Here is a 25,781-nt window from a genome sequence, read left to right as displayed (position 1 = left end):
TTAAACAACTTAGACTTGTACGTTTAATGCATAATATTCTGGCTCAGAAATCTACAGGAATTGTAATGCTGTAGCTTTGAGTTTTTTTAATCAAATGTTGTGAACAGTCACAAAATAATTAGTCAAAGGAGGCAAGAAATAAAATTCGAATTGTTATCCTTTGATGCATTTTAAGATGTAAATATACAGCAAAACAGAGTGATGAATTAGTTGACAAGGGAATCTATAATTGCATACATGACCTGTTGTTCACCGTGATAACAATCTTTAGCGAACTAGTTTCTTTTATACCCACAAAAATGAATACAAATAAAATGAAAGTAAATATGATTCAGATCTGATTACAAAAGAGGGCCTCTGTACTTATATCTACGTAGGTATTTCGGCTTTAACGTTGCCTCATCGGAGCACCTGTATAGAGGCACTGAACTAAAATCCAATCATTTCATCTCTTCGGTGTAATTATTAAAATAATTACTAAAGGTGCAACTAGCACCATCTACAAGAGAGAAACAATTGTAGTTGTTTTTGTGTTTCTAAAAAATAAAGCATACTATTCGCATTTTGGTCCTATGTGTAGGTACTTATATACCCATTAAACTTTTATCCCTTGTGGTATTATTTCATGAGAAAGTGATCAATTTTGACTACTTAGTGATTCAAAACAGACTGTGATACTTTTACAGATACAAACTGTTTAGTGCTTGATTAGATATACCCCTATGAAGGAAGCGCTAAAATTGGCAACATGGCTTATGAGAATGAGTTGCATTGTCACTGTAGAATGATTGAATCGGTGCGCCAGCGGGAAAAGCAGTGTTGCCATTTATAATGCTTATATCTAATTGAAAACTAAACAGTTTGTATTACGATCAATTATATCTTTGCACAAAAAATTAACTAATTTCCTTTTTATTACAGCAACTCTTCCGATCTCAGCAGTCGCAAGCTGCAACACCGAGCGCGGCACAGCTTCAGCTGTTGCAGCAGCAACAACAGCAGTATTTGGCGCAACAACAGCAAGCCGCAGCAGCATTTCCACAACCCCCCTACCTCGTCAATCCCCAGCAGGAGCCTTACTTGATAACGGCTGGGGTGCCGGCGCAGTACTATGGGGTGGGACCATGGGTATATCCCGCTCCTCCGGCGAATCTCATCCAGCAAGGTGCCAGTAATGGAGCTAGACGACCGCTTACCCCTAACGGGACGACTGAGGCGCAGCAACAAGTGCAGGTGAGTTATTTATATTACAATTTACAATTAACAATTTTCTTGTTTTCATTGAATTCAAGATTTCCATTTCTTTTTTCATCCTTCTCAGGACCTCTTTGTGACGTGTTCTGTCTACGATATTTTTAGAATTCTTGTGTACACCCACAGCTCGAGTAATTCCGGTTTTTTAAGTTATTGAAATTTTCTCTTGCCTTTTCTATTCTGATTTTGATTCCCTGGAAGTAATCATTTGTTGAGTTAATCACAAAGTTGGTTTCGTTTATTAGACGATTTTCATTATTTCTTGGAGTTTTCGATATTCTCATAAATTTTGTCTTTTTGACGTTCATTGTTAGACCGTATTCTTTTCCATGTTCCACCATTCTGGTCATCAGTCTCTCTAGACCAATATTTTCTGCTAAGATGACAGTGTTATCCGCATATCTAATGTTGTTAATCGAATCTCCATTTAACTTTATTCCAGCCGTTTCACCTTCACTAGCTTTTTGCAGGATCTCTTCCGAGTAGGCACTAAGAAGAATTGGCGACAATACACGTCCCTGTCTGACCCCACGTCTAATTTCAATTTCCTCTGGCAGCTGTTTGTTAACACGTACTTTTGCTCGCTGCTTATATTATAAATCAATATGATCCTGAGGTCACGGTAGTATATCTTCTTTGATTTGAGGACATTCATTCATTTCAAAATATTCTTTAAAAATTTCTGACAAGTTGCTGCAAACTTTTCTTATAATAAGTGATGAACTATAATGATATTGTCAATGACATGAAAATATTTTTTTGGTTTTAGTAAATATTCTAGAAAAATGTAATAAAGTCAGGTTTCAGTTTTAGATGTAAAAACCATTTCGTTGTTTATTTTGAACGGATTGTTACTGTTTCAATTTGTATATAACTTTTTCAGCCAGTTTTTTTTGTAGAGTATATTTATTTGGTTAATTCATCTTTAATATTATACATTGCCCTAATAGCTGTACACTAGCGAATTTTTCCACGAAAACTGATTACTAATATCGTTTTAATAACATTAAACATAAAACATACACTCGGATCATTTGGGTATATGTTGATTTTTTTCCTTTTTCTATTGTGTAGGTATAATAAGCATGTCCGTTCAGGTGTAGATATAATCTAATAGTGTTGTCAAAAGTTATTTCAAGGTTAATATTCTTATTATCGATCTCTTTCGCTCTTTAGGACGAAGAAATAGTTGTTTTTTTGTGGAAAAAAAGTGACAAATCCTTTGTTACAAAATCTTGATTTCTTTAAACGGTTTCGGCTACTTCTCGTACGCAGTATAGACTTTTCTTTGTTGTTTTTGTCCACTTTTTGTAATTGTTTCAATTCCTATGATTTTTCGCCTGTTTCTATTTGTATCACTTAAAAAAGTTTGCTTGGAGTATCCCTTGTTCATTGCTGATAGAACGAATAATCAAGACAGCGGTGACTGTTAATAGTAGCCATAAGCACTTATTGAAAACATTGTGGTTTGGTATATTCAAATTAAAAGCAGCAAAAAAGTGCTATCCTCAAACTAAGCAAGATAAAAAAACTTACTTCAGGTCATGAAGGCTCTTAATAGCCCTAAGTTGGACACTAGGCTGGTGTGGAAATATTGAGAAGTCAATAGCCTGGTGGAACACAACAGTGTCACACTAGTATGGGTTTCAGATCACCGGGAAATACGCAGCAATGAAAGATCTGCTGAACTTGCCGTGAGAGCATCAGGTACAGAACACTTTCGTCCAGACGAGCCGTAGCAATGCTAAAAAGCATCGTTTGCGGCCAGATCCTGACATAAATCTTACTGTGAGGTTAACCAAGTAATTTCAAAAACATGGCACACATCCATTAGAGCTGTACCAGGTGGTACAAGGTCCAGAATTCTTGAATGGGTATTATGAATGAATGGAAGCAGATTGGCTGAAGTATGACCAATGGCTAATAGACGACATCCTAAAGAAAAGTTATTGTTCCCTGTGTTGTTTGTTTTTTAATTCTATTATTGTCTTTGCTATATAAGTTATATTTAGTTTCGTCCTTTCGATTACCCGTTGTATATCTTCGTTTTGTCCGATATCTTTTCCGATAGTTCCCAATTCTTAAAAGAAATATGTGACACCTTAGGTAGAGATTTTTTTTAACTCTGCTTTTTTATTTTCCAAATTTTATTGCTGTGTTTTTTATGATAAAGATGATATATACGATCCCTGTTATTGCTTTTTAACCCTCCCTGTTTGAATAATGTAGGTATATTTGTAGTTATGTTTTCGGTGTAATATGTAAAATGTACCATAGTCAAACATTTAATGTTGTATATCACTGTAATTTAACTGATACATACTGGAACCTGTGTACAAACTTTGTAAATACCAGATATGTAAATTTTTCCAGCCGCAAGTACCAGGAGGCTACATCGTTCCTTACTACGACCAGAACGCGACCCCCATCCTGATGGCGCAGAACGCCGCTGCCATGCGCAACGGTACGCCAATGCGTTTGGTGTCTCCCGCGCCCGTACTGGTGCAACCGCAAGCCGCCGCAGCGGCAGCCACGAGGCAAACGCAAGCCGCAGCGGCCGCGCACGCTGCAGCCGCCTCTTTGTATTCCAGCACGCAGCAAAGTCTGTACGGTGCCACGAATGTCAACACTTCTGTCAATGGGACCACTCTTGGAGGTAGGTGCAACTAGACTCTAGAGTCTTTTCTGTCGTTTGGTTTTATTTGTTTCCTAAAAATGTCCTAGGAAAGGTGTAAGATTATATTTAAACAAACTAGAGAACTAAAAACCAACAAAGTCTTCATATTGTAAAGCGTAGTTTACTAAACAATTATTAAAGTATGTACCTAAGAGCTGCTATTCACCCGATCACAGGCTCATGACACCTCCCTTTTCGAAGTAAAAATCAAAAAAGTATTCATGTTCTATAGCGTACTCTATACTAAAAGCTTTATAAAGTACCTTGGAGTTGCTATTTATCATCTTTCAATAATTATAAGACCTTTACAGGTTTCTAATATCATGCATCCCAGGTTCATGAAATATCTTTCAAGAAGTCTTGTTGAGCCATACAAAGATGTATGATTTTTCCGTAGTCTTCGGCAGGTTTTCCTAGCAAAAACGTTAAAACCATTAATATCCTTAATCCTTATGCCACAATATGCACATTTACAGTGTCGATGTCAGGAGCATAGCGGATACTTTTGCTGCTTGTTCAGATTTTCTTTTACACAAGGAAACCAGCAGGGTACTCGTTACATTGTTATCTTTGCTTTTTGTTTTATCATAATATGTCAGATCTCTCTATAGATCTTCTATCTCATGGGCCTCCCTCAGCAAATCGTGTAGCCCAAGCCTCTCCAATCTAGTATGATCATAAGCCAGAAGCATTGTCTGGTTAGCATCTACCTTCTTTTATGGCCTTAACAGTTTTTCGTTTTTTGATAATTTCAATCAGCTCACGTTTACATATTTCGGTATTCCATCATTTCAAATGACTTAAATCTATTCGGCCTCTTAACTATATTATCATTGGGTGCGTTCGGACGACCATAGCGGCTGGCTGTCAGCAGAAATCGGCTGAGTGGTTGTATCCAGCCGTGATAGGGAAAGCTTAGTAAATCTCTCAGCGGCTGGCTTCCAGCGGTGACGTCTGACAGCTACTGCTGGCTCAGCTGTCCAGCCGCTGTGGTCGTCCGAACGCACCCATTATGTATATTAAATATAATCTTACAAAGACTTTGTACATATTACTTTAAATTTGTACATCAATATTTTAACTGGTTAACTTCAAATTTTCAAAGATGCGAGAATTACATATCAAGAGCATTTTTGTACATAAAAGTAGTAGTTTTGTACATATAGTAGTAATGTATATTTTATTGTTAATATTGTTTAATAGTTTCACAAATAATGTGTTTGTTTATATTTCCTAGAAAAATTGTCGTATCTATGTATAGATCATTTTTAAAACTCGTTGTAGCCTTATTTTCTTCTTACATAATATAAGGACTTGCGTATTATGTTTATATGGGATTGATCCACAATTATTGGTGTAATCAAAATTACATTTTTAATTACCTAATGTTTGACGTTTCGATTTCCAGAAAATTTGTATTCTCGCCCTCATATAAATATTCTCAAATTCTCTTCGGAAATCTTTCTGCAATATTTTCTCTAATAGTGCAAATATTATAAGAATTGTGCATTTAATGATAAAAGCATATAATTTGGACCACATATACTACACATATAAAGGTTCAAAAGTAGATAGGAGGCCATCTCAGATTTTACCTTTTACAAAAATGGGGTGGATTCAAAATGGCGACTATACATATGTGGCTAATAGCACGATAACTTTTGAACGAGACTTCAGATTTCAACCAAATTTGGTATATAGGTTCTTTTTTTGATGTATAAGATCGAGGTCTTGAACCGGAAGAATCGGTTTACCAGAAGTTGTGTTTAACGAAAAAACGAAAAAACTGGAGTATCTAGGCTACATAATGAGAGGAGAAAAGTACTCTCTGTTAAGACTCATAATCCAAGGAAAAATCTCGGGAAAGAGAAATGTCGAACGTAGGAGGATTTCCTGGTTGCGAAATTTAAGGGAGTGGTATGGGTGCAGTTCAATACAGTTGTTCAGAGCTGCAGCCAACAAAGTTAAGATTGCTGTGATGGTAGCCAACCTCCGATAGGAGACGGTACTGCAAGAAGAAGAAGAAGTGTTTATCCTGGTTTTTATAAAAATATGTTGTTTTTTTTTAATTACTTCACCCTGTATGTATTAATTTTTCAAATAGTTAATGCGGCCATTAAAAAGAGCGTAAAAATATTTTTTAGGAAATATTTTTATCTTTTTAGTTATGTTAATTACCATTTATTAAGTGCAAAACGGATCTTCACATGTACCTATATGCGGCAGATTCGTGCAAATATTATAAGAATTATTGTGCATTTAAGGGTAGAAGCATATAATTTGGACCACATATACTACACATATTATAGAGGTTCAAATCTAGATACGAGGCCATCTCAGTTTTTGTTCCTTTTACAAAAATGGCGGGCTTTCAAAATGGCGACTATACATATAATATGTGACTAATAGCACGATAACTTTTGAACGAGATGTCAGATTTCAACCAAATTTGGTATATAGGTTCTTTTTTTGATGAATAATATCGAGGTCTTGAACCGGAAGAATCGGTCTACCAGAATTTGTGTTTTTACTGTTTTTTTTATGTAAAAATATGTTTCTTTTTCAATTCTTTCACCCTGTATATATTAATTTTTCAAAAAGGTGATACCGGCGTTGAAAAGAGTGTAAAAATATTTTTTAGGAAATATTTTGATTTCTTTAGTTATATTAATTACCATTTAATACATGTATAACGCATCTTCACATGTAGGTACCTATGTGCGGCAGATTCGTGCAAATAATAATATAAGGATTATTGTGCATTTAATGGTAGAAGCATATAATTTGGACCACACATACTACACATACAAACATTCAAATTTAGATATGAGGCCATCTCAGATTTAGTCTTTTACAAAACTGGCGGGCATTCAAAATGAATCTGCCGGCCATAGGTACATGTGAACCTACGTTACGCATTTATTAAATGGTAATTAACACAACTGAAAATTTCAAAATATTTCCTAAAAAATATATTTACACTCTTTTCAATGGCGTTATTACCTTTTTGAAAAATGTATACATACAGGGTGAAAGAATTGAAAAAGAAACAACATATTATTACATAAAAAAAAAACAGTAAAAACACAAATTCTGGTAAACCGATTCTTCTGGTTCAAGACCTCGATATTTTTCATCAAAAAAAGAACCTATATACCAAATTTGGTTGAAATCTGACGTTTCGTTCAAAAGTTATCGTGCTTTTAGTCACATATGTATAGTCGCCATTTTGAATGCCCGCCATTTTTGTAAAAGGAACAAAAACTGAGTCTAAATTCGAACCTTTGTATGTGTAGTATATGTGGTCCAAATTATATGCTTCTACCATTAAATGCACAATAATTCTTAAAATATTTGCACGAATCTGCCGCATATAGGTACATGTGAAGATATGTTTTGCATTTATTAAATGGTAATTAACATAACTAAAAAGTTAAAAATATTTACTAAAAAATATTTTTACGTTCTTTTCAATGGTGGTATTAACTTTTTGAAAAATTAATACATACAGGGTGAAAGAATTGAAAAAAAAACAGCATATTTTTACATAAAAACCAGGAAAAACACAACTTCTGGTAAACCGATTCTTTAGGTTCAAGACCTCGATCTTATACATCGAAAAAAGAACCTATATACCAAATTTGGTTGAAATCTGAAGTCTCGTTCAAAAGTTACCGTGCTATTAGTCACAATGTATAGTCGCCATTTTGAATCCCCGCCATTTTTGTAAAAGGCAAAATCTGAGATGGCCTCATATCTAAATTTGAACCTTTATATGTGCAGTATATTTATGTGGTCCAAATTATATCTTCTTAGGGTGCGTGTCCGTTCCGAACGTTGGCGATCATACTGGCTATGATGACTTTGTTAGTTGCTATACGGAATAGTTGTGTTCAGGTCTTTCTATACCATGCTCTCAGGTTAGCAAGCCAGGATATTCTTCTTCGTCCTGGGGCCCTTTTTCCTTCAATTTTACCTTGCAAAATGCACTGGAGTAGCTCGTATCTGCCTTCATTTCTCATTATATGCCCCAAGTACTGCAGCTTACGGCCCTTCACGATGTTGACTAAATCTACGGTTGTGTTCATCCTCCTTAGTACTTCTTCATTGGTGACTTGGTCTGTCCATGGTATGTTCAGGATCCTTCTGTACAGCCATAGCTCAAAAGCTTGGAAGTTTCGATAGAGTTTCCGCCTTCAATGTCCACGTTTCTACTCCGTATAGAAGCACTGAGTACACGTAACATTTAAGGAGCCCTATTTTTGTTTTTAGAGTGATGTCATGGCTTTTGAACACAGAGCTCATAGTCAAGAATGCACTCTTTGCCTTTCCGATGCGACATTTAATCTCTTGAGTAGTCCCATGAGTTGTCCCACGACTCATTGATTGTAGTTCCCAAATAGTTGTATTGTGAGACACGTTCAATTCTCATTTGGTTCACATACAGATTTACTCCAGTTATGTTTTGCTTGCTGATGATCATTAGCTTGGTTTTGCTGGTGTTTATATCTAGTCCATAATATGTTCTACTGGTTTCAGTTATTTTATTCATTAAGTTTTGCAGCCCTTCTATGGTATTGGAAAACACTATTGTATCATCTGCATATCGCAGGTTACTGAGCTTGACTCGAGTAACCTTGATTTATTGAGATGCCTTCATCAATATCTTTTAGAGCCTATTCAAAAATGTGCTCTGAATACAGATTGAAAATCAGCGGAATATCATTAAATGCACAATTGTTTCACATATCGGCTGCACTATAATAATTTTACTGGTACCCACGTATGTATCTTTGTTTTATAAACACCTTTCCAACTACATTAATCTACATAGAGCAACATATAAGAGACATAACCTCAACATCCGGGAGTTTAATTTACGTTGAATTCGTATTTATTGCCGTTTCCGACTCTAAAGCTACTTCTAAACTTTTCCATTTGCAGTAAAACAAACTGTCTTAGAAAGACACTCGATCTGAATATTTTACACCCCTTTCTTCTGAACTTCCATCTTATGAAAGCGCCTTATTAATTATCTCACGATAAGCCTGAGGCAATTTGTGAGTTTTCATCATTGGAAACCATCTCAAATGACAGCAAATTTTTAAAAGGAAAAAATTTGATTGAAAGGATATGATTGCAAAAGTTGTTTATTTTGCGACACTGAAAATATTTGTTAAGCCGGAGAAAATTTTATTGAGACCATCTGTCTATAAGTAGGTATATTTGGGTATATTGGCTCATATTTAATTTTAACAGAAAAAAGACAACACATGCAACACAAAACTGAAAAAGTAGCAGAGGCAGGGAAGTAGGTCGCTCTTAACATAAACGTATTATAAACGGTAGAGAAATTTAACTACAGTATTTTGAACAACAAAGGAGGGACGCAGGAGGACGTAAAACGGAGAATAGGAATAGCTCAAAACGCATTCAATATACTAAGGAAAATGTGTTCTTTACGTCACATGACAAAACTAAGATACGATTATATCCAAGATACGATTATTCAATAGCAACGTAAAGACTGTGCTACTATAAGGGGCAGAAACTTGGACGTGTCAAGAAAATGTATTTTTCTACAACCTTGTTAAAAATGCAATTTTTAGCACTCCTTGCGATCGTTAAAAATGCTACTTTAAGGCACTAGTGCTTTAAAATTTTTAAGGCACTGCAGTTCGTATTGACCGTATACGCTGAGCTCGTAGGTAGAGGGGATAATTAAAAATTCGCGAGCGCCAGTAGTCGACAAGTCTGTAAGCTTTTACTGGAAATTTGACATAAATGTCAAAGTGATTAATTTAAAACATTGAAATTAAAAACATTAATAGGAAATAATATTAGTTGGTCAAAGCTGTGGTGTATATTTTTACCTTAAATATACTTACGTTTTAAATACTGAATTTAAGTTTTTTTAATATTTCGTAATATGTAATTATAAATTAATCTAAGCGCCATCTACACGATAATTTTGTGAAAGTATCCGAAGTAAGAAATTAATATTTCATTAATAGAACGTTAAAATGATTAGCAAAATCTTTAAAAAATCGATTACAATTTAATTACTTTTTTGCGTTGTAAATATTAAGCGATAACAATTAAATAATAAATTTAAAAATTACCGGTGAAAGTTGCATCAGTAATCCGCTAGGAGCGACACCAGCGAAGCTCAGAGCGTATAGGCAATTTTGATGTAATGTCAAAAAAATATAAAAATGGAATGTCAGTCAATTTCAAATAAAAGTTTTTGTAGATAATGTCCTGTAATTACGTTTGTAGAAAAATATTGTATGATATGCGTGTTAAAAAGTACATTTTTAAGGCACTCATGTGAATTGCAGAACTTGCTTCGCTCATTCTGCAAACTTTACATGCGTGCCTTAAACGTGTACTTTTAACACTTATATCATAAATAACTATTATGAACAGGTGTTCATAAATAAATGCCTAAGGAAGATTATTAACATTTACTGGCCAAACCGCATAACAAACCAAGAGTTATAGACAAGAACTAACTAGAAAGCTATATCTAAGACGATATGCAAAAAGAAATGGAGTTGGATGGGTCACACACTAAGGAGACCTGACATAGACATAGCGAGACAAGCCCTAGAATACACACCACATGGAACGAGAAGACCATGTAGACCCGTAGAAACGTGGAAAAGAAGTGTCGAAAACGAAATTAATACTATTAGAAAAACCTGGCAGAAATAAAAATCAGTGCAAAGGATATGACAGAATGGCAGACAGTTGACGCTCTATGCTTCGCATGGAGTAAAGAGGAATAAGTAAGTAAGTAGTATATCTCATATTAAAGAATATGAGATATGAAAATAAAAAATTTATGTACCGGGTGTCCCAATAAGAATGGCTCTCGGGCATATATCAGGAACCGTTATAGTACAGCTTTGAGAAAAAAATATTTATATCAAAAAGTTGCCTCGGGAAAAGCTTGGAAATTATTTTCATAATTGTAGGTCCACCGCTAGAGGGCGTAATTGAACATCAAAAATTAAAAAATCAAAATTTTACTAAATTTACCTAATGAAAGGGCACTGGAAATCCAATCATCGTATTCTTCATAAAATTCTGAGCATATTTGATTTCACAAGTTTAAGTCTACCTTTGCAAATAAAGAGGTGGGGGTGAGTCAAGGTTAATGGATTGGGCGTAGGTTGTCTCATAACTATAGACCAATCAAATGCTCGCTTTTAAAGGCGGGAATACGTCACCCGTACGACACTTTTGAAATTGTCATAAGTTTCAATGCTAATAAAAGGTTCAAAAACTTAGGTTTTGCAATATATTTTGGGTATAGATATTAAGTGGTTCTTATATGGATAATTATATCAATTTTTCTTTATTGTCCTAATATTGTCTTTATACACTAAATAACTCACGAAAAATTAAACAAAACTAAATAATACGTTCCTATAGATAATATTGTCCTTATACACTAAGTAACTCACGAAAAATTAAACAAATAAACAATAATAAAGAAAATTATATAGAAATATTCGGAAACGCAACCACAACATAAAAAAGAGGGTTAGATTTGAACCACAAACAAAAACTGTCAAGTGTCAACCTTGACTTTGTCGTACGAGTGACGTAGTCATTCCACCCCCCCCCTCGCTCACATAGTTACGAGACAACCTAGATACCTCCTATCTATGAACCTTGGGGGTGAGTGGTAACCTTCTTACGAAAAAATGACTGCAAGTTCGGTTCTGCTAAGTCGAATTTTGTATACTTGGTCTTGTTGAAAACAGCTCTTTTTCGTCAATGTAAGAGTCTTATTTTCGAAATAGTAATATGTAATAATAAATGTAATAATAAATAATAATAATTAATATGCCAGCTAGTAGGCGTTATTTAATTATTTTCGGAAATTTAGTTTTCTTTGGAGAATATTAAATACAAGTATGCATTTTAATCCTGTATTACAAAATTAGACCAAAAGCAACATAATACCGAAAACCGCATGTCGATACCTTTTTTCTATCTCGAGATATCTTAAGAAACGTGTAAGTTTTAAACATATCTGTTACTGTCACCGGTAAACGAAGTTAAGGAAAAGTAGTGTGCTATGGAAAAAACAAATAAACATTTTCCAGATGTAAACGTATATAATTAATTAAAAACAATAAGACAAATAACGTTATAAAATATAACAAAGAAATAAAAGCAACTACTTACTTAGTGACGACCTAAATGTTCAAATGGTTGCCCATCATTTTCGATGCAAGCATTTACTCTTTCAAGAGTAGATTGAACAGCATTCTAAATTTCTGCTTTCGCAATGCTTTGAATGGCGTTTCGTATTCTCTAGATTCTAGATCATGTTTTCTCGAGTAGTGGGCCTAGCGGCAAAAACAAGGTCTTTAATCCGTCCCCGTAAATAAAAGTCTAAAACAGTTAAATCTGTTGCTATTCAATCTACTCTTGAAAGAGTAAATGCTTTTCATCGAAAATGATGGGCAACAATTGGAACATTTAGGCAGTCACTAAGACTAAGTAAGTAGTTGCTTTTATTTCTTTGTTATATTTTATAATGTTGTTTGTCTTATTGTTGTTTTAATTAAAATATACGTTTACATCTGGAAAATATTTATTTGTTTTTTTTCATAGCACACTAATTTTCCTTAACCTCGTTTGCCGGTGACAGTAACAGTTATATTTAAAATTTACACAGTACTTAAGATATCTCGAGATAGAAAAAAGATACCGACATGGGGTTTTCGGTATTATGTTGCTAATTTGGTCTAATTTTGTAATACAGGATTACAAATGCATACTTATATTTAATATTCTCCAAAGAAAACTAGATTTCCGAAAATAATTAAATAACGCCTCCTAGATGGCATATTACTTATTAGGCTATTTCGAAAATAAGACTCTTACATTGACGAAAAAGAGCTGTATGCAAAATTCGATTTAGCAGAACCGGACTTACAGCCATTTTTTCATAATAACGTTCCCATTCACCCCCACCTCTTATTTGCAAAGGTAGACTTAAACTTGTGAAATCAAATATGCGCAGAATTTTATGAAGAATACGATGATTGGATTTCCAGTGGCCCTTTCATTAGGTAAATTTTGTAAAATTTTGGTTTTTTAATTTTTGATATTCAATTACGCCCTCTAGCGGTGGACCTAAAATTATGAAAATAATTTATAGGCTTTTCCCGAGGCAACTTTTGTTATAAATATTTTTTTCTCAAAGCTGTACGGTTCCTGAGATATGGCCGAGAGCCATTCTTATTGGGACACCCGGTACACAAATTTTTTCAAATTAAAGGCAGATATCGAGCACAGTTATTTATTAACCCTTGCCCAGGTACTTTCGCTCTCAGAGCATCATCAGGGGCGTTTCGTCAGAAAAAAGAAACTATTCAGCGCATCCCGAAACATTGTAGACATTTGCTTAAAATAATACATACAAATAACACACACTGGACAAAAGACAAACAGATTAAAATAATTGTTCGGAGGCTAGATTTTCGGCTATACGCTGTGAGCTCGTACGTAGAGGGGATATTTATAAATTCGCGAGCGCCAGTAGTGGCAAGTCTGTAAACGTTTACCGGAAATTTGACATAAGTGTTAAAGTGATTAATTTAAAATTAAAATTAAAAACATTAATTATAAAAAATATTAGTTGGTCAAAGCTGTGGTATATATTTTTACCTTAAATATACTTACGTTTTAAATACTGAATTTAAGTTTTTTATTGTTCCGTAATATGTAATATCTATTAATCTTAGCGCCATCTACACGATAATTTTGTGAAAGTATCCGAAGTAAGAAATTAATATTTCATCAATAGAACGTCAAAATGGTTAGCAAAATCTTAAAAAAATCTATTACAATTTAACTACTTTTTAGCGTTGTAAATATTAAGCGATAACAATTAAATAATATATTTAAAAATTACCGGTGAAAGTTGAATTAGTAATCCGCCAGGAGCGACACCAGCGAAGCTCAGAGCGTATCATAATTATAGCAGGTTTGAGAACTGTGGGTGATTTCTGTCAGATTATATTTTGTACCTTGAAGTCTTCTTGTGGGATTTAATATGGGGTTTGTTCTAGAAATAATCTACAATATTAAATTCATCCTCAATGCTGAAACGTGAAAAGGCGAATGTTAAAAATAAACCTCAAAAGGCAGAACAAAGAGGTCTCACATGAACAACGATATAAAAATGCAATAAGTTGATGTACTGATAGGTTTTTCGCCATTTGCCATTTCCTCTATATTTCTCTTATAATCCTGAAATATGATAAATTTATTTCTCCTATCTAATATTAATAAATTTATTTCAAATCACCATAAATTTCACGTATGTCTGAATACATTCATAACGCTTTATTTTTGTACAACACTGTCAAATTTATCACCTCGTTTTTTTTTGTCGCTGCCAAAATTGCATCGGCAAATACCTGATAACATAAATTGTAATAATTTCGGATTTTCAACATTGTTTCGCTGGAATTTTTAAATATGATCATATACCTTTATAATATATTGTATGTTTATACTAGCACTTTGAAACTATATGTACAAAATTATATATAAAAAAATGTTCGATTGTACCGTTCTTAATTCTTTTTTGTTTTACTTATTTTTTCAAATTAACACATGGGCTATAAAATTACTAACATGAATTTTATTTAATTAACCCTTCATCCTTTTTTCAAGTTAGTTACGGCAAGTTACGTTTACATCTTGACACTTATTTTACTTAAAATGGAGCCGAGTTACAAATGAAAAATCGCCTAAATGCCTTAATTTTTAAATATCTCCGGTTCTAATTGTTGGATCAAGGTTTACCAAACATCATTTTGCATGTTTTGTAATAGACCAAGAGGCAGCGCTGAAAAATCTCTTTGAATTTAATAAAGCTAGATATTTCACAGTCGAGAAACATACTGCGGTCGGTCAAGCGAAACGTAGAACAGGGGTTACTGAGAGGGTATCAAAGTTGCTTTCCTACGAAGGTAATTAAATCCATTTACTAAGGCTGAAAATAACACACATTCTAAATTAAATATAAAGAAAAGTTATTATAGTCGGTCAGCCGTATGACGGGACAGAGCCGGTCGGTCGGCCCCAATAGTCGATTGAGGAAATTAAGCATTTTGGCTCTCAATTTTTTCGTCCAGCATGGATTTGCTTAAAATTTTCACAGAAGGTAGGGAATAGTCCAAGGATCATTTTCTATATCATGCCGCTAACATTCACTAAAACCTTGGGGGTGGTTGCCACCCCATCTCGGGGGGTGGGAATTTTTTATTTTTAACCATGTAATTCGATGGAAAGAGTGATTCTAAGAAAAATGTTTTTTACATTTTTTTCGTAAAACTAATATTTTTCGAGTTATTCGCGCTTGAAAATAACAGTTTTTCGATGAAAAAATCGACTTTTTTAGAGGGTTTTTTGAGAATACCTCGAAAAATATTCTATATATTTTTGGCGATAAAAGTTTCTTGAAAAATGATTTTGTAGGGTTTTTAAAGAGATATAAGACTGCAAATTAAATTCCGTAAGATCCCTTAGTTTTTATTGGGGCGGGTTTAAAGGGCTCGAATAAGGGGGTATTTGTTGGTAAGTAAAGGTTTTAAACAGCTATATCTGGCTAACTATTCATTGTAATGAAAATCTATGCACAGGGTAATTTTAGTCATTAAAAAAGCTACAATCTAGTAGTTTATAAATTTTTTCGTATCTTCAGTATTTTTGGAGATATTTTGAAGTAAAAGGTGAAAAATACCAAATTGTAAAAAATCAATTTTTCTTTAAGCTCCAATTTTTTCAAAATTAGGCATTTTAATTAGGTCAAACTCCTTGAGTGTATTGATAATATAAATATAAAAGGAACTACAGAAAGGTGAAGACCAATTTTGAATTAGGAAGGTAGTTAGGGGGTTGTTTTCACTGATTTTTTCGTAGAGAAAAGCAGCTACCACATTTTTTTGATTATAAGTCGCTTAATTTTCATGCTAAAAACTTTTTATTATTTTTTTTTGAAAACTCTGATTGTATACTTGAAAAAAGGTTGTTTAAGTTTTCCTCGAAAAATGCAAGTTTTTCCCATTATTTGGCTTTGAATATTTCAAATTATGCATTTGACGAAAAAAGCTAACCTTTAACATGCCGTATCTCGGTTTGTATTGGTCTTAAAGATATTATTGGAAAAGAATTTGGTTTGTGTTACTAAAGGATACAATTTAGATATCTACATTTTTTTTGATTAAATGCATATTTTTCGGGGTATTCTCAAAAAACACTCTAAAAAAGTCGATTTTTTCGTCGAAAAACTGTTCGTCGATTTTCAAGCGCGAATAACTCGACAAATATTAGTTTTACGAAGAAAATGCAAAAAACATTTTTTTCTTAGAATCACCTTTTCCATCGAATTACATGGTTAAAATGTAATAAAAAATTCCCACCCCCCAAGATGGGGTGGCAACCACCCCCAAGGTTTTAGTGTATGATAGTGGCATGATATAGAAAATGATCCTTGGACTATTCCCTACCTTCTGTGAAAATTTCAAGTAAATCCATGCTGGACGAAAAAATTGAGAGCCAAAATGCTTAATTTCCTCAATCGACTATTGGGGCCGACCAACCGGCTCTGTCCCGTCATACAGCTGACCGACTATAATAACTTTTATTTATATTTAATTTAGAATGCCTGTACTGATTTTCAGCCTTAGTAAATGGATTTAATTACCTTCGTAGGAAAGCAACTTTGATACCCTCTCAGTAACCCCTGTTCTACGTTTCGCTTGACCGACCGCAGTATGTTTCTCTACACAATCACAGTAATCAACTGTAAAAAAATCTAGCTTTAGTAAATTTCAAAGAGATTTTTCAGCGTTGCCTCTCCGTCTATAAGGAACAAATTGCATTTTGTAAAAATTTTGTAAAAATGCAATTTGTTAGTTTATGAATTTTAATCATTTAAACAATTTAATTCTTTTTATTCCTGTTACTTCCGACGCAAAAGCAAGTTTTGAAATTGTAATTCAGCGGGTCAAAATACATAAGAATACTTCATCTTTCCTCATTAGAGGTCGCTAAAGGCATACGTTGGTAGAATATTTAAATATATTTACGAACTAGTCGGTGCGTTTTGATACAGTTCAGTCTTCGTTCAAAGCCTCTTTGACAATGAGTAAACCTAGAAACACGTGTCAGATGATGGTAAGATACTCGAATTGACCTTACGGCCAGACGAGCGCCAATTACAGCGTTATAAGAGCAGTAAATTGAAGCTCGAAAAATGGGTCCTAGGGTTAGTATAGTGAGTATATTTACAGCGCTGTCTGGCCATCCACTATATTCACTGTAGGGCCCATTTTTCGAGCTTCATTTTACTGCTCTTACAGCGCTGTAATTGCCGCTTGTCTGGCCGTAGCCTGAATCAAAACGAAACCGTCTATTTTTATTTACATACGAAGACACTCTGAAACTTCGTGGATTTTTATCGGCCGCGAATCATCCCAGGGCCCTAGTCTAAAGGCTTTTTGGTAGTTGCTGTATCTCATGTAAGCTCCTTAATTTCTTGTCCTTATGTCAAAATACACTAAGCCTCAAAATTAACGCACCACCTTAAAAGTGGGACATTTTTGATGTGTCGTATTTCCTAACCCTGTTGTCCGATTTGAGAGATTTTTTTAATATGTTATAGCTTTATTATTTAAGAATATCGATGTAATAATATTGTTGCTAAACAGGTAAGTGTCATTGTATACTGGGTGTAACAATGGTAGTGTGTTTTTTTCCTCAAAGTTCGGAACACCCCGTGGAATATTCCAGCGCATATAAAATATTGAAATTAAAACTCAACTGTAGCCTTAGGCTTTCTTAATGTTTTGCTTTTTGATTCATTCGCTTATGTTGGATAATAAAAAAGTTAGGTACTTTAACAACTAGCAACGTTCTTCATCAATATAAGGTGTTTCTAAATAAGTGCGACAAATGTTAAGGGGTAATTGTGCATGAAAAATAATGACCGTTTGCTTTATAAACATATGTCCGCAAATGCTTCGTTTCCGAGATACGGGATGTTGAATTTTTTCTTACAAACTGACGATTTATTTATTGCTCTAAAACCGGTTGAGATATGCAAATGACATTTGGTAGGTTTTAAGAGGTAGTTATTGCTCATTTTTTGACTTACAACTAAGAATTTTATATTCACCATTGGCGTGCATACGGGTAATATGACCCGTATGCACGCCAATGGTAAGAATAAAATTCTTAGTTGTATGTCAAAAAATGCGCAATAACTACCTCTTAAAACCTACCAAATGGCATTTGCATATCTCAACCGGTTTTAGAGCAATAAATAAATAATCAGTTTGTAAGAAAAAATTCAACATCCCGTATCTCGAAAACGAAGCATTTGCGGACCTATGTTTATAAAGCAAACGGTCATTATTTTTTCATGCAGAATTACCCTTTAAAGTTTGTCGCACTTATTTAGAAACACCCTGTATTGATGAAGAACGTTGCTAGTTGTTAAAGTACCTAACTTTTTTATTTTACCCAACATCAACGAATAAATGAAAAAGCAAAATGTTAAGAAAGCCTAAGGCTACAGTTGAGTTTTAATTTCAATATTTTATATATGCTGGAATATTCCACAGGGTGTTCCGAACTTTGAGGAAAAAACACACTAACATTGTTACACCCGGTATACAATGACACTTACCTGTTTAGCAACAATATTATTACAACAATATTCTTGAATAATAAAGCTATAACATATTAAAAAAATCACTCAAATCGGACAACAGGTTTAGGAAATACGAGACATCAAAAATGTCCCATTTTTAAGGTGGTGCGTTAATTTTGATGCTTAGTGTATTTAACGTACTTTTAATATTCAACAGTACTATTAATAAACAAATGGTTATTAATTTTGTAGTCCATGATGCGCACTTTTTTATTTTAACCGCTGGCATTGATTATACTAACTTGCAAATCGGTGTGTGTGGGTTAGGTGTGGCCCAAGGTGTGGGTTCTGGCCTGTTTCAAACTTTACACGCTCCTCCGTCTGGTCCATTCGGTAGCTCATCATTGGGAAATATCGGCTCATCTGCAACTACTACATCTTTGCATACAGGTAGGAAGAAATTAATATTTGATGTTACATTATTGCGCAATTTTTTATAACTTTGGGTAAATGTTTTGGATCTTTAAATGGAAATATATGTCATGGGAAAGCTTTATGTGGATGGTTCACAAATATGTATGTATGTTAACATTGTCAAAATAATAAATTAACGTGAACGTTTTTACTGTCGAAAGAGGAAATAAATGTAGAAGTAAGTAGCTAGAAGGAGTAAAATCAAAAGACATATTCACACCCAATAATGTCACTAGTAAAATAACCAGATTCATCTCCTCCAAATCCATACATATTATATTATACTAATATGTCACTAAAGAGTTCTAAAACCAACTGGTTATTTATATAAATGCAAACTAAAAACTAATTACAAAGTAAGTTATCAATCGAAGTAGCACAGAAAACGACAATAAATATCGTTCCTATACCACCAGATTGACAACAGGTGGAATACTTTCTTTGGTTACAACCTCCCGAGATTTTCAAAAATTATAAATCATACAGGATGCCGAGGAAATTAAGATAAGAGAAATTTCAGAGATAATGAGAGAAATTTCAAAAATTTATAATTTTTGAAAATTTCGGGAGGTTGTAACCAAAGATAGTATTACACCTGTTGTCAATCTGGTGGTATGGGAACGATATTTACTGTCGTTTTCTGTGCTACTTAGATTGATAACTTACTTTATTTTTCGGTAGATGGCTCTAGTACGTCCGTGACATTTCGTTCTTTGCAATTCGGAAAGGCCCAAAGTATGATGCCTGGAGAAATCGGAGAGAAGAGGATATGGGACTACTGATGAGGAGGAAAAAACCTCCGAAACCGGTATACACTCTTCCTGCACTCTCCGATTTAACCAGAGTATTATGCAGCTGCTGCATTTTCTTGTTGCAAAGAATTGAAAATGTTTATACATTTTAAAAACTAATTAACCTAGGAATTTTAAATGCCAATATTGTCAAAATTTCATAATTTAGTGGAGTAAACTTGTCTGCGGTTGGACCAATTACAAACAAGCATTACGGCGAGGTACATTTGAATTACTCCTCCTAGTTTAAACGAGGTATAATGGAAATAAATACGGCATAAAAAAAACCAAAATATTTCTAAAAATCAAAATAGTATCTATACAGGGTGTCCAGAAACTCTCCCGACAAACGAAGACTCGAGATTCTTTAGATAATTTTAAGACAATCTAACCCAATTTACCTAGTTCGAAAATGCTTCCTAAGGGAGATAGACCTCTTTGAAGATGGCGTCTTGGAATTAGTTTTTCTTAAATATCTCTAGAACGCTCCTATTTAGAAAAACGAAACTGGTACACTTATTTATCTTCCAGAGATAAATCAACTACATCAATTACGAATTTCTAGTACCGGTCATAGGCGCCCGTTCTGGGTAGGGGAACAGTTATTTTATCGTATAACTTTTTTATCTTTAACTTCTAAGCATTTTTTATACTGGATTAATAAATTGCAAGGTATTCTAGTACTAAAAGGAACTCTTGCTTTAAGCCGGTAGGATGCACCGTTTTCTAGAAAAATCGATTTGAAAATTTTTTGTCTGTTGATTTTGAAAAAAAAATTTAAAAAAAAATCATTTAGAAAAACGAAAAGTGGTATGTTTATTTATCTTCCAGAGATAAATCGATTTCCTTAGTTGCGAAATTCTAGTACTGGTCATATGCGTCCGTTTTGGGTAGGTCAACGGTTATTTTATTGCCTAACTTTTTTGTCTTTAATTTTTAAGCATTTTTGACACTTGATGATTAAATTATGAAGTATTCTAGTACTAAAAGTTACTCTTGCGATAAGTCGGTAAAATACACCGTCTTTTTTTGAAAAAAATTTTCAAATTTTTTTCAGATTAAATAAACGAAAAATTTTAAATTTTTCTAGAAAACGGTGCATTCTACCGCCTTAAAATAAGAGTACCTTTTAGTACTAGAATACCTCACAATTTAATAATCCGGTGTCAAAAATGCTTAGAAGTTAAAGACAAAAAAGTTATGCGATAACATACCAGTTGCCCTACCCAAAAGGGGCGCCTATGACCGGTACTAGAAATTCGTAATTAATGGAATCGATTTATCTCTGGAATAAAATAAGTGTACCAGTTTTCGTTTTTTCTAAATAGAAGCGTTCTGGAGGTATTTAAGAAAAACTAATTACCAGACGCCATCTTCAAATAGCTCTAGCTCCCTTAAGAAGCATTTTCGGACTAGGTGAATTGGGTTAAATTGTCTTAAAATTATCTGAGGAACCTCCTGTCTTCGTTTGTCGGGAGAGTTTCTGGACACCCTGTATAATATGTCATTCAAAAAATACATATTGATTTAATTTTAAAATTGGTTAGATGTTATCAACTGTCCCGTCAATTAATTCACTTGTAATTTATTGAATCCTAATGAATCAAATGATTTGAATATATGTATATTTTTTTTGTTGGTTAAAACATGAAGCAACTGTTTATTTATACATTTGTAAAGTCGGTCTACATCGAAAAAAAATGGGCGATCGCAGGACGTCTGGCAGATATGAGTCATGAAAACTATTTTGTATAAAAAATGTAATACATATTGAATTAATATCAAAATTGCATAAATATTACCAGCAATTAATTGTTGGTTAATCTACTCATATTTTATTAAAACTGTTATCAATTTCAGTTAAATATAACTCAGGCAATGGGCTTCAAATAACAATCACACTGTATACTCATTTACGCATACGCTATAGAGTAAGGCCGGCCACTCACAATCAGGTACACCTGGCAGATACTTCTAAACATTTACGCCTGTCAGATCAGTTCATCATGGATTATCCAGAAGAAACGCAAACAATGGTTTAAGGAATGAAGAAATAAATTTATCCATATCAGTCTCCGTAATAAGTAACATGAACAATGTCATTATAACAATTTTCTGCGCATGAACGAATCAGTGAATGAGTTGCGATCTTATATCTCCCTTGATTTATAAGAAGGATATACAAATAAGAGCAGTTATATCCCAGACGAAAGGCTGACTTAGTTTCGTTTCTGGTTTCTTTTGCATCAGGATCTACTTCCTTCAATTTATTCAATAATTTTCTGTATGCAGCATCTCTCTTGTCTCTATTGTGATAAGCATTATCTTTTACTTTCCACAACCAAGGTTCCCTTGTATACATTTAAATGAAGTCACCAAGATCTTCATTATTTCGTTGCGACGTTTTTCAATATGAATGATTGTTTTATTTGTTAAAAAAAAATAAAGGAACACAACAGTAAAATAATCCAAAATTACAAATAGTATAGTATAGTTGATCCAAAAGATGGCATAACCCAGACATCCAAAGTGAAAGTTATCCTTCAACACCAAATTGTTCTATATGGTCCACACAATGTCCAGAAAAAAGTCACACCATTTTGAGCGTCGGGTTTGGGGGGGAGAGGGGGGAGAAATCGGTAAATTAGTAGTTTTTTAAGTTTTTCGCCAATATTTCTAAAACTATGGGGTTTAGCATGAACAATCTTCCATACAAAATTGTTCTACATTAAATTTGAAATAAAAAAGGCCCTATGCATAATCTTTCTAAAATGAATGGTTCCAAAGTTACGGAGGTAGTATAGTATAACTGGTCCAAAAAAAGGCCTAACCCAAACATCCAAAGTAAAAGTTTTCCTCCAATACCAAAATGTTCTATATGGTCCACATATTGTTCAGTAAAAAGTTACACCATTTTGAGCGTCCGGTTTGGGAGGGAGATGGGAGAGAATCCGGTAAATTAGCAGTTTTTTTAAGTTTTTCGTCAATATTTCTAAAACTATGCTTTAGTGTAAACAATTTTATACACAAAAATATTCTACATGAAATTTAAAACAAAAAATGTTCTATACATAATTGTTATAAAATCAACGGTTCCAGAGTTACGGAGGGTGAAAAGTCGAGGTTTTCGATACTTTTTATATTTTTTGGGCAATATTTTATGATATAACTATACCAAAAACCCAGACATCCAAAGTGAAAGTTATCCTCCAACACCAAATTGTTCTATATGGTCCACATAATTTTTAGAAAAAAGTCACACCATTTTGAGCGTCGGGTTTGGGGGGAGAGGGGGGAGAAATCGGTAAATATAAAAAGTATCGAAAACCTCCACTTTTCACCCTCCGTAACTCTGGAACCATTGATTTTATAACAATTATTTATCAAACCTTTTTTGTTTTAAATTTTATGTAGAACATTTTTCTATAGAACATTCCTTACGCTAAAGCATGGTTTTAGAAATATTGACGAAAAACTTAAAAAAACTACTAATTTACCGATTTCTCCCCCATCTCCCCCCCAAACCGGACGCTCAAAATGGTGTAACTTTTTACTGAACAATATGTGGACCATATAGAACAATTTGGTGTTGAAGGAAAACTTTTACTTTGGATGTCTGTGTTAGGCCTTTTTTGGACCAATTATACTATACTACCTCCGTAACTTTGGAACCGTTCATTTTAGAAGGGTTATGCATAGGTAGGGTTACCATACGTCCGGATTTCGTCCGGACAGTCCGGATTTGAAAGACATGTCCGGATTGGGGTCCGGATATGAGAAATGTCCGGATTTTTTTGCTTTACTAAAAAAATGGTAAATACTAGGCCCAACGGTGGGAAATTTCATTCTGCGCAGCACCTTAGGTCTAAAGTATAGGTATATGTATTTTAAACTGGCAGAGATTTTCAATGTTAGTTGCATATTGTAGCGAAACAGCTGTACTTTTAATGCTGCCATATGCATTTCGCATATATGTACAATGTAGAGGTAGCACAACGCAGTCAAATTCACATTTTACATTTTCTACAACCCCTTGGACTACCCCTGTCCGGATTTGGCCTTAATAAATTATGGCAACCCTATGCATAGGGCCTTTTTTTATTTCAAATTTAATGTAGAACAATTTTGTGTAGAGGGTTGTTCATACTAAACCGCTTAGTTTTAGAAATATTGACGAAAAACTTAAAAAACTACGAATTTGCAGATTTCTCCCCCCTCCTCCCCCCCCCCCCAAACCCGACGCTCAAAATGGTGTGACTTTTTTCTGAACATTATGTGGACCATATAGAACAATTTGGTGTTGGAGGATAACTTTCACTTTGGATGTCTGGGTTTGGGTCTAACTATACCATACTAAAAGCTTTAACTTAAAAATGTAAACTGTCTACTCTAAATACATCAAAGGATTGTTAAAAACCGAGACCTGTTCAGGTAACTCTGATGAAACCGCCACACACACATCAAGTATACTCGCCCGTCAGATAGAACTGATTGAATTTTCATCAGGTGTCAGGTCGCTTTCAGGTCGCCTGAGAGTGTAGTTATTCCCGCCACACTGGTCAGGTACACGTGACAGGTCTAACTGTTCAGGTGTACCTGATAGTGTGTAGCCGGCCTGTTATGAACGCGGATAAGCGAATACGGTTAGTCAGGGAGCTTGCGTTACAATATTCTCCGTCTCTCTGTGGAGGTTGTTGATCAAATGGATTATCATTACTTGGGAAACAGCTACTTTGAAAATGTATGTTGAAGTCCATGACGAAATTTTTCAATTAATATTGACCTTTCCTAATCAATTTTGTCTTGAATTATCAGATCACAATTTATTATGGCTCCCTCAAATTTTCTTATAATTTATATACTTTTTGTCGATCGATATAACATTGCTCTATTCTCTTAGATTTGTCGTTTTATTATTTTAATTACGGTACTACTGTTTGAGTGATATACAGTATGTCCCTGTAAGTTATATCCATATGGAAAACTTTTTTATTATTAATTTTACGGAAAAAAGTTATTCTTCATAAAAAGCTCTGCATGGTCCAAAACCTAAGATTTAACTATCAAATATCAATTTTTTTTGAATATTATATGAGGTATGTCAAAAAGTTTGAATTTCACTCAAGAGTAAAGTAGCTTTATTTTTCACAATATGGAAACTGCTCTTATGAAAAGTTGTTTGGAAATAAAAACTATATTCTAATAGGCAGTTACATCGTTCTAATTAAAAATTTTTTTTTTGAAAAATTATGGATAACTAACATTATTTTCAGTTATTTCAATTCTGATAACTCTTTTATTATTAATTTTACGAAAAAAAAGTGATTCTTAATAAAAAGTTCAGGATGGTCTAAAACCTAAAATACAACTATCTTATATAAAATTTTATCAATTTTATACGAGGTAGGTCAAAAAAGATAAATTTAGATCAAAAGTAAAGTACCTTTATAGTTCAGAATATTTCAATTAAAAGGATGTAATTACATACTAAAACATAATTTTTAATTCTAAATAATTTTTCATAATAACAATTTTCGATATTGTGAAAAATAAACGTATTTTACTCTTGAGCGAAATTCATATTTTTTGGCATACCTCGTATAAAATTGATAAAATTTGATATAAGATGTTATAAGATAAGATATTTTAGGTTTTATACCAGGCAGAACTTTTTATTAAGAATCACTTTTTTTGTAAAATTATTAATAAAAGAGTTATCTGAATTTAAATAACTGAAAATAATGTTATTCAAAAATTTTCAAAAAAATATTTTTTAATTAGAAGGATGTAATTGCATATTAGAATATAGTTTTTAATTCCAAACAACTTTTTATAATAGCAATTTTCAATATTGTGAAAAATAAAGCTACTTTACTCTTGAGTGAAATTCAAA

The 25,781-nt window shown here is 33.6% G+C and overlaps 1 protein-coding gene across 2 annotated transcripts in view; it reads left to right on the top strand.

Moving 5' to 3' along the window:
* The window catches only part of LOC114338763 (maternal protein pumilio), a 562,968-nt gene that overhangs the window by 504,165 nt on the left and 33,022 nt on the right, over window positions 1–25,781 (top strand). The window contains exons 3-5 of one of the 2 annotated variants that reach the window (XM_050644161.1): window positions 922–1,233; window positions 3,628–3,910; window positions 18,951–19,073. In XM_050644161.1, coding sequence (XP_050500118.1) covers window positions 922–1,233; window positions 3,628–3,910; window positions 18,951–19,073 — 718 coding nt within the window. The remainder of the gene's footprint in view (window positions 1–921; window positions 1,234–3,627; window positions 3,911–18,950; window positions 19,074–25,781) is intronic. The other variant, XM_050644170.1, reaches the window with a different exon arrangement.

The sequence above is a fragment of the Diabrotica virgifera genome, chromosome 1, assembly GCF_917563875.1.
Source record: "Diabrotica virgifera virgifera chromosome 1, PGI_DIABVI_V3a".
Lineage (NCBI taxonomy): Eukaryota > Metazoa > Arthropoda > Insecta > Coleoptera > Chrysomelidae > Diabrotica > Diabrotica virgifera.
This window is presented reverse-complemented; position numbering and strand designations above follow the sequence as displayed.